The sequence below is a fragment of the Aspergillus aculeatus genome (assembly GCF_001890905.1).
Source record: "Aspergillus aculeatus ATCC 16872 unplaced genomic scaffold ASPACscaffold_1, whole genome shotgun sequence".
NCBI classification, from domain to species: Eukaryota; Fungi; Ascomycota; class Eurotiomycetes; order Eurotiales; family Aspergillaceae; genus Aspergillus; species Aspergillus aculeatus.
The window spans coordinates 746877-761242 of record NW_017962976.1 but is presented as its reverse complement, the minus strand read 5'-3'; the positions used below and the strand labels follow the sequence as shown (position 1 = coordinate 761242).

At 51.3% G+C, this 14366-nt stretch overlaps 5 protein-coding genes across 5 annotated transcripts; 2 read left to right on the top strand and 3 right to left on the bottom strand.

Annotated features, from left to right (window-relative positions):
* Positions 1–711: 711 nt before the first annotated feature.
* Positions 712–3108, bottom strand: ASPACDRAFT_109171 (Zn(II)2Cys6 transcription factor). The gene is made up of 3 exons (XM_020195358.1): positions 2069–3108; positions 1866–2009; positions 712–1803 (listed from the first exon to the last, which is right to left on the bottom strand). Exons 1-3 carry the CDS (start codon positions 2774–2776, stop codon positions 985–987), a joined length of 1671 nt encoding a protein of 556 aa, XP_020060849.1. The 5' UTR covers positions 2777–3108; the 3' UTR covers positions 712–984.
* Positions 3109–5388: 2280 nt separating this feature from the next.
* Positions 5389–7839, bottom strand: ASPACDRAFT_38068 (uncharacterized protein; the record flags this gene model as incomplete). Its single annotated transcript, XM_020200386.1, has 4 exons — positions 5389–5547; positions 5610–7441; positions 7491–7571; positions 7734–7839. The coding sequence occupies 4 exons, from the start codon at positions 7837–7839 to the stop codon at positions 5389–5391; spliced, it is 2178 nt and encodes a 725-aa protein (XP_020060848.1).
* A 2102-nt stretch (positions 7840–9941) lies between these two features.
* ASPACDRAFT_74145 (uncharacterized protein) lies at positions 9942–11215 on the bottom strand. Its single transcript, XM_020204130.1, has 3 exons — positions 10927–11215; positions 10444–10826; positions 9942–10413 (listed from the first exon to the last, which is right to left on the bottom strand). The coding sequence occupies exons 1-3, from the start codon at positions 11045–11047 to the stop codon at positions 10012–10014; spliced, it is 906 nt and encodes a 301-aa protein (XP_020060847.1). The 5' UTR covers positions 11048–11215; the 3' UTR covers positions 9942–10011.
* A 747-nt stretch (positions 11216–11962) lies between these two features.
* Positions 11963–12394, top strand: ASPACDRAFT_55982 (uncharacterized protein; the record flags this gene model as incomplete). The annotated part of the gene is made up of 1 exon (XM_020203078.1): positions 11963–12394. The coding sequence occupies one exon, from the start codon at positions 11963–11965 to the stop codon at positions 12392–12394; it is 432 nt and encodes a 143-aa protein (XP_020060846.1).
* A 918-nt stretch (positions 12395–13312) lies between these two features.
* ASPACDRAFT_1851490 (nucleotide diphosphatase) lies at positions 13313–14336 on the top strand (the record flags this gene model as incomplete). The annotated part of the gene is made up of 1 exon (XM_020197203.1): positions 13313–14336. One exon carries the CDS (start codon positions 13313–13315, stop codon positions 14156–14158), a length of 846 nt encoding a protein of 281 aa, XP_020060845.1. The 3' UTR covers positions 14159–14336.
* Positions 14337–14366: the final 30 nt, after the last annotated feature.

The following is a 14366-nucleotide window of genomic DNA, read 5'->3' as shown; positions in this document are numbered from 1 at the left end:
CACCAAACTGTCTGAAAGACATGGAAGGCGCAGTCAAGGCAGACTGGTTCAACCCACACACTCGAGTATCATTCCAGTCAGTATGACCCCAGGCTATATAGCACAAACACATTTCACTTTTGCAAAGTATATGACTATGACTCTTTCGTGATTTGACCCCAGGGAAACAGATCCATGTGCAGTGTTGAAAGGTATGCAATTCCAACCAATTAGTTCCAAGAACACAAAGAACCAAGCCTAAGGCTTCCAGGCGGGAATGACTTCGCCCCCTTTCCATCCACCCGTGACTTCCAAGTTCCATCTCCTTACCGGAGTTTCAACATGGATCCTGCCGCAGTCTGCACAGCGGCACTGCCTCGAAATTTAAAGTTTAAGCATCTTCAAGCGACATGGCTGAATGGCAAATTCCTGTTGGCCACGAGCTCCACAAGGCGCGATAGTGATATCATGCTAAAGCTACAGGGCTGCATTGGCGTGTACTCTACATTGTTGAGCGGTGATAGGGAGGCTGTAAGGCTGATGGATGTTGTTTGCTGTTTGCTGCGATTCCACCATACACTATCAGAAGGCCTATCGGGAGACCGGATGGTGGTGGTGGTAGGCAGTGCACAGCCTACTAGCCGAGGCGGGGGGCCGCAAAACCGCGGTCAATAGTCTAATGGCTTACCCTTGTCGCATATTAGCACTGCCTTATCCCGAACCTTGGTTATGCGACGGGTGACGAAGACCGAGATGGGTCCTTATTTTATGGAGTTATGATTGCATGATGTGTGTTTTCGCTAGCGAATCCATGTCAGTAAGCCAGTCACGTGTGACTAGATTGACGTACATTGATACAAATCGCTATACATTCATCACTACTGACAAATAACTTATTTATGTTCATAAGCATACACTAGGTATCAAATCGTATCGACCTTCAAGGCTGTTGGTAAGAAGATGCACAGACGCTTTATCCCTCAATGGGTCGAGACTAGAAGCGTCTCAGCGGAGTGCTGTCACCTTTTCATGAATACGTTCATCGTCCGTCTGCCCGAGGACATCGAACGTCTCGCCGACTTCCAAGATATCAATCAGGGCCAAAGCCTGGTCGATGCCTAGGCGGTTACCAATAAGCGCTAAACAATCAACCACCCATTTGCGCAGGGAATGGCCCTTCGGCTCAGTAGCGCCAGCAAGAAACAAGGGCCACAGAAGAATCATGCCACGGATGAAGCCATATTCCAATGTCACCGTCCTGAATGTAGTTGCCTCGCCAGTAACGAGGTCAGCGCTAAAATGATAGGGCACACTGGCGCATATGTCGAGAGCCAATTGCCTTGCCTTGTCGCGAACCTGCGCGAGATGACTAGCTAGATCGGGTGTGAGAGTCGTATTGGTGTTCAGTCGATATGTGTAGGTGAGGATGTACTCGCTGATCATGATTCGAGCACAGCGATATTGGTTCCACGCGTGACAGAGCCATAGGTCTTGGTACACGTGAATTCGGTTGTTGTACGAGTTGAGACCCCAATCGGACTGGGTAGGCCAAGGGCTCTCAATGGTGGTGTACAGAAATCGAGGTGGCAAAGCCGCAAGCCATGCCATCAACTCGCCTTCGATGCTATAAACAGTGGACAAGATCTCCTGACAGTCGGTGATGACCTTATCACGTATATCTGCCCGGAGATTGGCCAGCCGGCCACTTATACTGATCAATCGGTCACTATAAGCTTCGGTCTGAGGCCGCAGAAATTGGGCCACCCTTGCGCAGTCAAGGACCGACTGCGGCACTCGAGCCTCTCGTTGCAAGCAGCTGATGATCTTGACAGGCTCGTTAGTCAGGCCTGCGGAGGAAGGGGGGATACTGGAATAGATCAACATACAATCTGATATCGTAATTGTAAGAATAGCTTCAGCCCCTCGGCCTTCTGAAGTTGTTCCACACCTCTCAACTCCAAAAGTGCAGCAGCCCCGGAGATATGATTTGTCCAGTTGTCGAGATTCTGTGGGGCTCTACTAGAGACAACCTGTTCTGCAATCAGACGCTGTGAGTGCGAAAGGGGAGGGACCTTGGTGTCGAACGCACCTCAAATATCGCTAGAAGTAGAACAGCGGCCAGGGTAGAGTTGTCCCTGGCCTCTTTCTCATCGGTGACAGCAGAAGTAAGCAGTTGCAACGCCTGTCCGTACTCTTTCTCTGAGGTAATCCTTAGGGGAGTGGATCGCCTGGCGCGAGCGAGCATGGCCATTCCTGCAGAAGTCATACTAGCTATCATAGCTTGCTGACTGGGTGAGGTCCGTAGATCGAGGATGAATTCCGTGGCAGAGTCTGGTCTCATCCAGACGCTTCCGATCCAATTATTCTGGCTCAGAAAGAAGCAGATGGCTTCGTTCTTGGTAGGTTGATACGAAGGCTGTAGATCGAGGGGGGGCCAGGTGACAAGCTCTCGTTGAAGGCCTGTGTCCTCACTGAAGTCCACTATGTTACTGGATCCCGATGCGGCGCTGGGGCTATTACTAGTAGTGCTACTGCTACCCCCAGAGGGAGTCTCAGACCGGCCACTAGAACCGGATTTGCTGGCTGGTTTAGTCTTGCGCGCTGTGGTCCCGGTCCGTGCCTTCCGAACAACCTGTTGGCTCTCGTCGCGGAACATCAAGGACAGTTCGTCTCGGTATCCGGAGCAGACCCGGTTGCCCTTGGCGCACTGGGAGCAGGTTGGCCGCGCCTGGTCGCACCGGATCTTGCGAGAGCGGCACTCCCCGCAGCCTTTGCTTGGCTTGCCGCAGAAGACCATATTAAACCAGGCGCAGTGTGCAGAAGTGGCTGGTCGATCGTGCTATGCTGGGGGCAACAAGCGATAGATAGATGGACCCAGTCGGATAAGGAGAGCCAAGCCCAGAATGGAGGCAACTCGAACGGGTAAGCAATGCGAAGAACGGCTTGAGCACCGCGACTTTCCAACGTTTAATCTCAGAACAAAGCTTCGAAAGGATAGCTATAATACGATTAGTTCATTTAAAAGCAGGTGCATGTCGTACCGGAGATCTTTCTCGTCCAACCTGGCTGATATTGGTTGAGAGGGACACGGCCGTGGAGATAAAGAGGTGTATGTAGTGGGTTGGCGGGTGCCTCAGGCGTGGACAGTTTCCCGATTCCACGTGGGATCCGGCTAACCTGATCGAGTATGCTTTGCGAGATGCAGTGCCAGGTGCCCGGAGGTGCCCTGGTGAGTGCGCATCGCAGTGGCACATGCTTGTGAAAGTCTTTCAAGACAGTCAGTTGTTGCCAAGTTTATACCTCTGTTGTCTTCTGTTATCTTCTAGACGCTTGCTCAGCAGTATCTCTCACGCGCTCGCTAATCTCTTCAGTTTTTCGATACCCATACTGAGGCTATACTAACCTCGTTCAGTATACGTCGCTCTCATGATCTTCCGAGGTCAACATCGGCCATATGCTATTCAATCAATCGTTGACTCTACCCTCTATGAAAAAAAGCCACTTAGGTATTCAATTTGCAAAAAAAGCCACTGCTTAGCAGTTGATGTGATGGCTATGGCACGGAGTTACTCAGCGTCTGCCCTATAGTTCTATGAAATGACCAGGCATTCTTCTATCTACCAAGAACGGAATGATGGCTGTTACCACGCAAGAAAGCCGTAGAACACAAGCAGAGAATAACTTCCTAGCTATGCACCAAGGCTAGTACCACAGCCCGCTGTCAATACCATGGGAAAGGTAAGGTTCATTGTGTATTCGTGTTCGCTGAGAGCAATTCTACCCATGACCGGCAACCGCCTTCATCTGTCGAATTTCCCGCAACACCGTGCTGACACCTCCGGTCTATCTGCGACTGAAGAAATTCGCGATGGATCCCTCCTCTCATATAATGAAAGGGTATTTGAAAACACTAGGAGTATGATTGCGATATTCCTGGTTCGACTTCAGGGCATGGTTGTTGTTGCCTTGAAGGTGAGGAGGGTAAATGGGAGTATGAGACGGCTGAGGCACGAACATGTGGCTGCTTCTCATGCGGCTGGGTATAAATTCGGGTGCTTCGGGGCGAAGAGTAGAGTAGTAGAATGTCGTGCGCCTCTTGTTTTCACCGTCCGCTTTTCCGTGACCCTGTATATGGCCCGGGGCACCTCCATACGGGCCTGGGAGCTGTAGTGACTCTGGGCGTTGTGGTAGGCTTTGGTATGGTGGTCTCGACATTCCAGGTTGAGAAGTAGCTTCAGTTGAATAGCACTGTGGGTGGTTCTGCACGGGCAATCGAAGTGTATTAGAGGCTAAAGCGAACTGTAGTGGCAGGATATGACGTGGAGCAAGGTAGGACGGCGCATGGACCTAATCATTGACTTGCGTTATCACCGGCAAACCTCAAACAGGAGGTTTTCGGCTCCGCTTACTGTACGTTGTTGACATGACAAGCGGTCTTGCTCCAACAGCTGTCTGTTCATACGATCCGTTTCAATCTGTGGATAGGATCTTTGTGGAGGTGACGGTCGCGTGACATTTGGATGTATTTGACGCGGAGTTTGCGAGATGACTTGCCCGTTTGGAAAATATCCAGACGATACAACTGGTGGAAAGTAACTACCAGGCGCTGCAGCTGGCTGATAGTGCTCAGGCGATACAGCTGGAGGAAGAGTCCTAGGTGATATAGTTGGCGGAAAGGATACACTACCTGGTGTCAAGACACCCGGAAAGAGTGCAGGCAAAGCAGCCGGTGAAAGGCCATGGGTTGATGGAACCAACCTGGGTCCCTCCCAATGATCGGATTGGCGAGAAAAGGAAACCACTGCAGGGTCAAGCTTTGAGGATTTACCATCAGTGAGTATGCTCAGATCTCCTTCATCTTTCTCCACTGAGAATCGGAAGTAGCTTGGTTATTTGAAATGCCTTACCTGGCTGGGTGAAAGCTCTAGGTGCGTATAATCCATGATTCAAAGTGATAAGAGCAATGGGAGTAGACGAATGAAAGAAATACTTGCAACACAAGAAGAACGCTACCGAGAACAGATACAACAGATAGAGTAAAAGATTTCCAAGAGGCTAAAGTCTTCGGAGCGACTACCTGAGCTTCAGAAGTGCTCTGGGGAAGGAACTTTCATCACCGTGGGCTACCAATGGCAATGGCTTTGGGTTTGCAAACACATAGCACCTCTTTGAGAGTATGTCTCTTGAGCTGTGTGTGTCTACACTCTGGAGCTTCATAAAAGCCTCAGTCAAGGCTGACTGATTGGTCCTTCAAAAGGTGTTTGTTCCACTTCATCATCAGTTTACAATGTAGAAATGCAGAGCAGTAAGTGTGATACTCAGACAAGTTTCATGAAAACTATGTACATTTTTTATATTCTTTTTTTTTGATTTTTCTCCTCGAAAGACAAGAGGCAGTCGGCTAGAAGGCTAGCTGAGGAAGCCCTCGAGCTGCTCGTACAACAGCTCGAGGGCTTCCTCAGCAGCCTCCTTCTCTGACTGCCTCTTGTCTTTCGAGGCAATTGCCTCGTCCAGGGCTTTCTGGGCAGCCCCGACGCCCTCAAGGTGCTGTATCAGGGCTACAGCCGCCTAGGAATAATCAGGTCAGCTACGTGATCCTTAAGTGATATCTCCACTTGGTTAAGACTTACCCGCAGAAAGGTGTCGCGCTGGGGGGGGGTCATAGCCCCCCTCCCGTACTTCTTGATGAAATGATCAAGCACTCCATCGTGCACACCGCCACCTTGATTGACAAGCCTGTTCTCTGTTTGAACTCCAGCATGGATGACGGGGACAGGGATCCTCGAAGGAGAAGCTGCGTCTAGGATGGACTTGCTCGAAAGATTCGACGCTTGGCTGGCAAGGTAAGGACTTCCACTGGAATCTGTGACAACGTGTCTGCGTGATTGGGACCCAGCGACTGTGGGCGTGTGGATTCTGGAATTCGTAGGTAAGGTTCGTTCCATGTTCACCAGATTAAGAGTGCTGGGGCCAGGGAGAGGTTTATAGCCAGCAGGAAGCCGCTCGAGAGGTATCTGTATCGGATTCGAAATTTGGCCGGTGCGAGTCTTGCGTGAATGAGTTATGCTCCATCCAAGGCCCGATGGCTTCATGGCAGCACCAATGTTCTTGCTACTCACGGCCTTTCGAATCGGTTTCGCATTTATTGGAGTCTTTTGAGTGCTGCCACCATTGTCGGGATTTATGAGCTCCTTATCAGCACCAGCGCGAGGTTTGAACATGTTTCGAATGCTGAAAGTCTTTCTCTCACTGCGTGGGGCACTGTGTGGGGCAGGATTCTGTACCCTGTCGATATAGGTACTCTGGTTCTCAATAGTCTTAGACAAGATTTTGTCGAATGTCGCAGCTTGATCGGTTCCATTCGAAGGGTTCGATTTGAGGAGAAGACCAGTGCCCTGGATTGGAAACTCATACATAGCCTCCACTGATGACGATCTGACGGGGTGTGAATGAAGAGCTGCGTGAGTTCTTTGAACTCTGAAAGATCCGACTGTGGAACCAATGTGAGAATCCTCAATGTGCTGAGTATCGTGATGGCTTTCATTACTGGGCGCAGTCTGATCTTGTTCCCTCTTCAGGCATGTAGATGCGACGAGAAGCAGAGTGTCATTTTCCTGCAATCCGATAGGAGAAGCTTTTGTCACCGGAGCCTGTGACCGGATCTGCTCTGACAGCACGCTCTTCAGGGCAGGAGCCGCTGATATGCCTTCGTGGACCTCAGACTCTTCGCCCAACCCTTGAGTTTCCCCGCATAACTCGAGGCCTTCTTGATCATTCGAATTGACAGGGTGGCGAGAATTGCCCGTAGTATCACCAATGCCATCTTGTCCTCTTTCAAATGAAGATGACTTATCAATAGATTTGTACGCTCCAGAGTCAGGTCCTTGGCTTGAGATGTATCCAACAGACTGTGATCTTGTACCTCTCAGCACCTTATCTGCGGATGAAGAGATTCTCAGTCTAGGACCATGAATGCGCTGGGCAGTTCTTTCGGCCACAGGGGTACGATACTCGCCGGTATAGACGGTACGTCGTGGCTTCGGCGTCTCCTCATCGAAATTCCAATCATCATCAGACAAGTAGGTGGAGATAGCATGTCCTCTCTCGGTAGCAGGTACGAAATTGGACGTAGTAGCATCTAACAGCCCCTCTGATGACTGGGTACTAGGAGCGGAAGGAGCTTTAACAAATGGAGCTTTTCCGATACATGGCTCTGTAAGTGTGGCTTCAGAGGCACGAGCAGGACACGATGCACTGCGTTTTTGAACAGGCACAGGTATCGCACTGCGATGTGTGCTGGGAGTCTGCATCTCTTTTCCCAGCGAAGATGGCCCTGCCGGTGTTCCGAGGTGGTAGCTAGCCATCGGGATCCGAGAGCGCTTGTTACTCTCGATGGAACACGAGGTAGAGCGAGAGGCCGAGGCTTGACGTCTCTGAGAAAGCAACAAGTTTTCTTCATCGTCTATGATGGTTAGTCTGATTGCCTTGTGAATGGGATACAGTCCACTTACCATGATTGACGTTCCCGCATGGACGTTCTGACTTACTCTCCATGGAAAAGCTTTTCATGGATGGTGCAATTTCATATGCCTCTATCAAAAGAAAGAACAGTTAGCATGAAAAAGACGTGGTGCGATTAGTAGAACAAGCGTGAAGGGTCATCGTGTTGCGTCTCAGTCATAGAGATCTCTCAGTTATAAATGCAACACTTGGATCCAAGGCAGCGAATGAAGCTATCGGGAGAAAGAGCTTACCTTTCATACCTTCACTAAAGGTAGTGCCAGATGGCCCGGTGTAACGTCTTTCAGGAGTTTGAGGATCCTGGAAGGGATTCTGAAATGGAAGCTTGTCGGCAGCCATCCTGTGAAGGTTTGTCTTACGGTGGTGCAGAGGTTTTTCCCTTGCAGAAAAGCCGGAAGGTGGAATGATTTTCAGTGGGGATACAATGGGAGATCTTTCTTGTGATAGCGGAGAAGGTGTAGGGATCTGTTTGTCTTTTGACAACGAAGTAGCAGTGGTGAACGTTTTGAGTTCAAGAGGACAAGGAGAAGTAAGATGATGAGAAGGTGAAGCAGAAGAAGGTGATTGGGAGGTGGGATATCTTGCGTGTTTTTCACTTTCGTGTTGCTGCGTGGGGACTGGGATTGTGTTCTCAGGTGCATAAACAAGCCAGTCCCAAAAAGCTAACAGAGACGAGCGCACGCTGTCCCCTCTGCTTGAATCCACTGCCTGGCGGGTCCTCTGCGCTTGGCCTCCAGGCGACAAAGCAGTCACGTTTAGGTCACTGCTGATTGAGTGCTTAGAGTGTCCTTGTTCAGGTTCAGAAGCTTGCTTTGACTGGATCTTGTCAGTGACAATCTCTCAAAAAGCCCTACACATAGCGTTTACATACATTTGAGACCGGAAGCAAAACTGAACGATGCGGCAATGGCAGGTCTCCATGCGTCGAGATTCTACCGGTGCGTCTCGGATGATGCCCCTATCATCATGTTAGTTGCTTGTATCTCATCACATCTTCCAGTGACTGACCTTAAGTTTCTTGATCAATTGGCCTCGTCTTCGCAACTTGCTGACATAAGAACCTAGGCTCTGACGCAGACTCTTCTTCGCAGGAGATCTGGGAGGAGTGTTGCACACGTTCTTCACAACCTTAGTCCGCGGGTCTGAGACTACCTTCAGTATGCCTGGCCTTGGGTCAGATTGCGACGCGTCCTTCCAATGCGAGGAACTGGGGCGAGTGTGACTCTCTGCTTCAGGAGTGTGGTTCACTGTCCAATTAGGAGATTGTGGAGGAGTTACTGGGCGTATAACGTCACGCTCCACGGTTAAATCCTCTGAAAATCCAGCGAAAAACGGAACACCGCTGTCCTCGAAAACAGAATCAGGCGGACTCGGGCAAAACTGAGCTCTGGTTGTCCCTTGATCCTCTCCTGAGACACTGGGAAGCACAAGTGTGGACACAGACTCGTTGTCTTTGAGTTCAGCTAATGGATGCATTGTCATGAGCCTGCGGTATATAGCCGGCGTTGGTGAGCATGTGTCATATGGGTTAGAGCCCCGTAGGGACCTTGGGTTAAACATGATGCACGTATGCCAATCCCAGAGCCAGATCACAGGAGAGACACCAGTCCTGCGTCCTGGTCTTGCCAAGGCGCGAAGCCTCTTCCTGGATTCCGATTGGGCTGTTACTCTATACCGGACTCAGGGTTAGCATCTACCTGATATCAAGATGAATAACTTCAAGAATGAGATGCAAAACATGACCGACATGTTTCGCTCTTCAACAAAACCAGAGAGCTACAAACCTTCACGCTAGATGCGTGCAGTCAATTTTTGAGGTATACAGTGCACTCGCCAGAGAGAAGCTTCAAGCCCAAAGGAGAGTTTTGTTGGATATGTGTTTGACGAAGGGTAGCAGGGTACGTTGATAGGTATTTTGAGGAACTTCGGATGAGGGGGATGAAGAAAGAAGGTGAAGAGAAGAAGAGATTATGATTGCTGAGGTGACCAAGTGAGAGACAGAACAAGCTCTCTTCACTGTGTTGTATTCAGAAACAACCCGTTACCCAGTTAGGAAACGCGCGAGGTTTAAGCCTGGACGCCTGAGGCACAAAGCAGGCACTGCAGGGCATATCAGGATATGTCAGGAGATCTATCAGTGCTGTACTTGGTGCATTATGCTTTGTCTATGCTACAGTGCTGTTCAGCGGTGTAGCTCTTTGACCCAGAGCTGTTATAAGACATAACGGGATCTATGCTTGGCAGGCACTGCAGCTATCCATGATGACTTCTCCGTATCCTAACATAATGCAAGATACAAATAGTACTAGAATTGTTAAGGTTGGTGTTGACACAGAAGGCTTTCCCACGGATATCCTTGTTAATGTGGACATCTGCTCTAATTCCTTTCTGCATACTATGGATTTTATATAAACCAGGAACGTTAACAAGAACAGTCATTTACTATGTACGCTACCTTGAGCTATTGAGCTATTGCAGTTCAAGTAAAGTAAATCTTCTTAGGAGCAGAATCTATAGACCGCGTTTCCGTTTGCCTGCTTGAAGGGGCAAACCGACGCCAGCCGGTTTCTGCGCACCAGTCGCATCGCTCGACCACTCGCTAACTTCCCACTCGACGACCGTCGAGTGGTCGTCGCTAACACCCATCCCACGCCTCGCCTTCATCAAACGGCCCAACTGGCTACCTTCGATCATTTCCTCAAACCACGGTATCCCACCGAAGGTGCCTTGCCTGTAGCTCCGTGAGAGACCAGACCCATCGCCCCCCGCGGCAGCGGAAATGACTACACGAGACGGAGTGGGACGGTCACTGGACGCTGTCGCCGGAACAGCAATCACCTTGCCTTCAGAATCGGGTTCCTGCTCCGCTTCTGCCTCCTCCTCCTCCTCCTCCTCCTCCTCCTCCTCCTCCTCCTCCTCCTCCTCCTCCTCCTCCTCCTCTTCCTCGTCCGCGTCTTCCACTTCACCCTCGCCAACTCTAGGCCTTTCCTCAATCTCGTCGTCCTCCTCTTCATCCTCGTCATCAGAAGAAGGGACAGTTGGGGGAAGCAAATCCAGATCCTCCAGCTTACGTTGATGTTCGCCGAAAAGACTACCCAGAGACACACTCATGTAATCCGCCTCATCCCGGGGCACCTCGCTCCAATATGTGAGTGGGGTGCCGCAGAATCCGCAAAAGACCCGCTGAGTGTGAGGCGCATGGTGCGGGGAGAAGATGCGTCGGATACTTGCATGTGTTTCATCGGGAAAATAGGATTGCGTGTGGGATTGGTACCAAGATAGCGGAACGCGAAGCCATGCCGTCAACGGTGAGCCCTGGAATCTACCTGGAACGATGTCAGTATTTATCCCACCAAGAAGCTATCACTTCATCCGAGACGGCACAAATTCCAAAATAGCGCACTGCCGCAGACCGGGAAAACTTACGGTTGTCTTGACTGGAGTCAAAGTAGACGTGGGCATGGTCGGTAACATCATCAGGCAGACGAATCAAATATTGATTGCGGCCGCATTGGCAAGATCCGCGTAGTGGTACGTGCTCAGCCATGGCTGCTGAAGCCGTGTGCGCCGTTGATAAGGTCTATCTGATTGTAGAAGCCTTCACGTTGAGACCGTAGCGCGAGTATGAGGTCATACATATATTGGAGATTTTGGGGTCCAACCAAACCAGATCAATTGCTGCAAGGTTCGCAGTCAACGTGATTGGGCTGATGGCGGGAACGACAGGAGGGATTGATGCGCTGGGCGACGGGGGGAGCCTTGAAGAAATAGGCATGTATCGAGGGGCTCTGAGAGGGTGGCATGGTGAAGTCCACAGTTAATCTAGAAGCAGCCTGAACTATCGATGACGTTTATCGGCTGCCCGTGGAGACATCCGGAACAATTGACCAGTTGGCGCTCTGCCGCCGGCCGAAGAATAGGTCAGGGCTGGTTCCAGGCCCCCAGGCACATAACTGGCTTGTGCCTGAGGAACGAACAACCAACCCAAATGTTGGGTCTTCCTTCTCTCTTTCCTCCACCGGTCCAGGTCCAGCTCCATGGTCAATTTACCTCTGGGAGATCACCAGAGACATATCTATTCAAGGGAGAATAAATCCCCAATCGTATCCATTCCGCATACGAAGGTCGAGCTCACTTCAACTCCATCATCATCTAGTCGACTCGAGTCTGTACTTCCCCACGGGTAACTACTGTCTTCCGTCGCAGCCAAGCCACAACCGCCCCCAGTCCGGCAGTCCGTCACATGAAAATCCGACTCACCCGCACACGCACATGATAATCTCCTTCCCCCACGAACCTCAGGACAACAAACAATAAATCGCGTATAACTCTCTTACACCAATCTCAGACATCTGACATCTGAAACCCAAACTGCAGCTGAAACAAGAACTGAAGGGGGAAAAGAAAGAAAGAAACTAAACCCCCTGGAACCCTAAGAAACGCATAACCCCCCTCCCCCACTATGCCATCTGCACGCCCACCTGCCTCCCTGGCATCCAGCTCCTCCGAAACCTCCTACTCCCCCTTACCGAATAGCAGCGCAACGGTACCCCGCGATGAACCCGAGGACCGGTCCCTTTCCACCACCCCAACCGGCACCTCTGCATCCAAACCCACTGCTGCTGGCGCGCAGGAGAAGGAGAAACCGCGACTGACGGAACAAGAGAAAAAGAACAATCATATCGCCTCGGAGCAGAAGCGCCGCGCCGCGATTCGGGAAGGGTTCGATCGTTTGACGGAGCTTGTCCCTGGCCTGGAGGGGCAGGGGCGCAGTGAGAGTATTGTGCTTCGAAAGACGGTGGATTTCATCCAGCTACAGCTCCAGGAGCGACAGGAGTTGGTGGCAGAGATTGAACGCCGGGGCGGGCATATTGACGATGCCTTTCGGGTCTGACCTACGTGGTTGACTGACTGTATATGAGCGATGCTACTATTGATGACGATGACGATTACGATGATGATACGGGGAGGGGGAAGGGGCATGATTGTGAGATATGAAGCAGCTTCAGCTTTGTTGGATATCAGAGTCTGAACATCAAGGAGAGGAAGGTGCAGTCTGGCACTGCTCGCTTGCTCAATGTTCCAGTGCGATGCTATAGGAGAACTTGGTTGCACATCCTTTCCGTTTGGCGCTTCAGGGTTTGGTCGCGCCTACTGGGATCTCTTATCACATACGACACTTCTTCATGGGATGAAATTGTATGGTGTTCGGCGTCAAGATTGATTCCTAGGTTGGCTTTGGGTAGGGCATTGACGCTGTGGCTCACAAATGAGAACCGGTGGGTTTTTTGTGGCATTTCCCAAAGGTATTTCTTTTGAGGATACGGCTGTTCTGTTGCAGGTCGACAGATTGCGGAGACCATAATATGTCCTTAGTGCAATTCAGAGCGAATATGATTATCTTACAAGAGCAACACCGGTGAAAGCGAGAACTCTCTATTCACTCAATGACACACTCACTTACAATACTACGCAGCATGGGAGATCGCATTTAGATGTGACACAACTGAAGTGTGACAGCAGCCTAAGCAGCCAGCCCCTTGCCTGTTGCCTGCATTGACTGATTGATAGGCCCCCTCTCCCTCCCATCCATCTGCCGCGATTGACCGCCTAGATGTGGACGATCCCGAGATTACCAAAAGCTTCAAAATTCGTCCGAATGCGGGAAACGCTCATAGCCAACTTGGAAATTCATCTGCGCAGTAATACTACCTTCAATTTCTCTGTCTCCTTTCCTACCTCTATACCTTTTAACCTCGATTATAAACACTATACCAACCACCTCCCAACCCCCCAAAGAGGAAAGTCAAAAATGTCCGACAGCAAACAATCCCTCCTCAACAACCCCACGGACCCCTCCGACCCCCCACCGGCCTACGACGACACCACCCCGATCACCACAACCGCCACGAAACGCATGTCGTCACTCCCGCGACCCCCGCCCCTCTCCCTCCCCATCCTCAACCACCTCCGCAGCCAGCGCGTCATCCTCGCCTCGGCCTCCCCGCGGCGCCGCCAGATCCTCTCGCAGTTGGGCCTGCCCAACCTAGAGATCATCCCGTCCAACACGCCGGAAGACTTACCGAAGACGATGGAACCGTTCGAGTACGTCCTGGCGACGGCGACGGAGAAGGCGCAGACGGTCTACCGGCAGGAGATCATGAACGAGGCCAAGGGGGAGCCGGGCTTGATCCTCGCGGCGGACACCATCATCGCCGACACGGCGTCGGGCCGCATCCTGGAGAAGCCCCGCTCCGAGGCCGACCACTTCGCCATGCTGAAGGCGCTGCGGGACCTCGGCGAGCACAAGGTGTACACGGCCATGTGCGCGATGGCGCCGCTCGTGAGCGCCCGCGACCCCGGGTATGCGCTGGAGACGGCGCTGGAGGAGACAAACGTCAAGTTCGATCAGGGGGTGACGGATGAGTTGCTGTGGGCGTATGTGCGCACCAGGGAGGGCGCGGATAAGGCCGGTGGGTATGGGTTGCAAGGGTTGGGGTCGATCTTAGTCGAGAGGATCGAGGGGAGCTGGGATAATGTGGTGGGGTTGCCGTTACGGTCGGTGTTGCAGTTGATGGAGAGGGTGGTGGCCAAGGCGGATGATGATGATCGCTTGTCCGGTGGGGAGGAGGATTTGTTGGAAGATGAGGAGGAGTAGGTTGGTGGAAAGGGCTATTGGTTGTTTGGACCAACCGATTTGTTGGCAATTGGAAGAGGAAAACACACATGTTCGAGATAACTACGTGACTTACTTGCCTTACTTTGACAGGGCTATACATACGGTGAATCTTGCGCTGGGCGTTAAGATAACAATAGAGAGAGAGTTACGGGTCAGGAAAAAAAGAAAATAATGGAACAATCTCAAA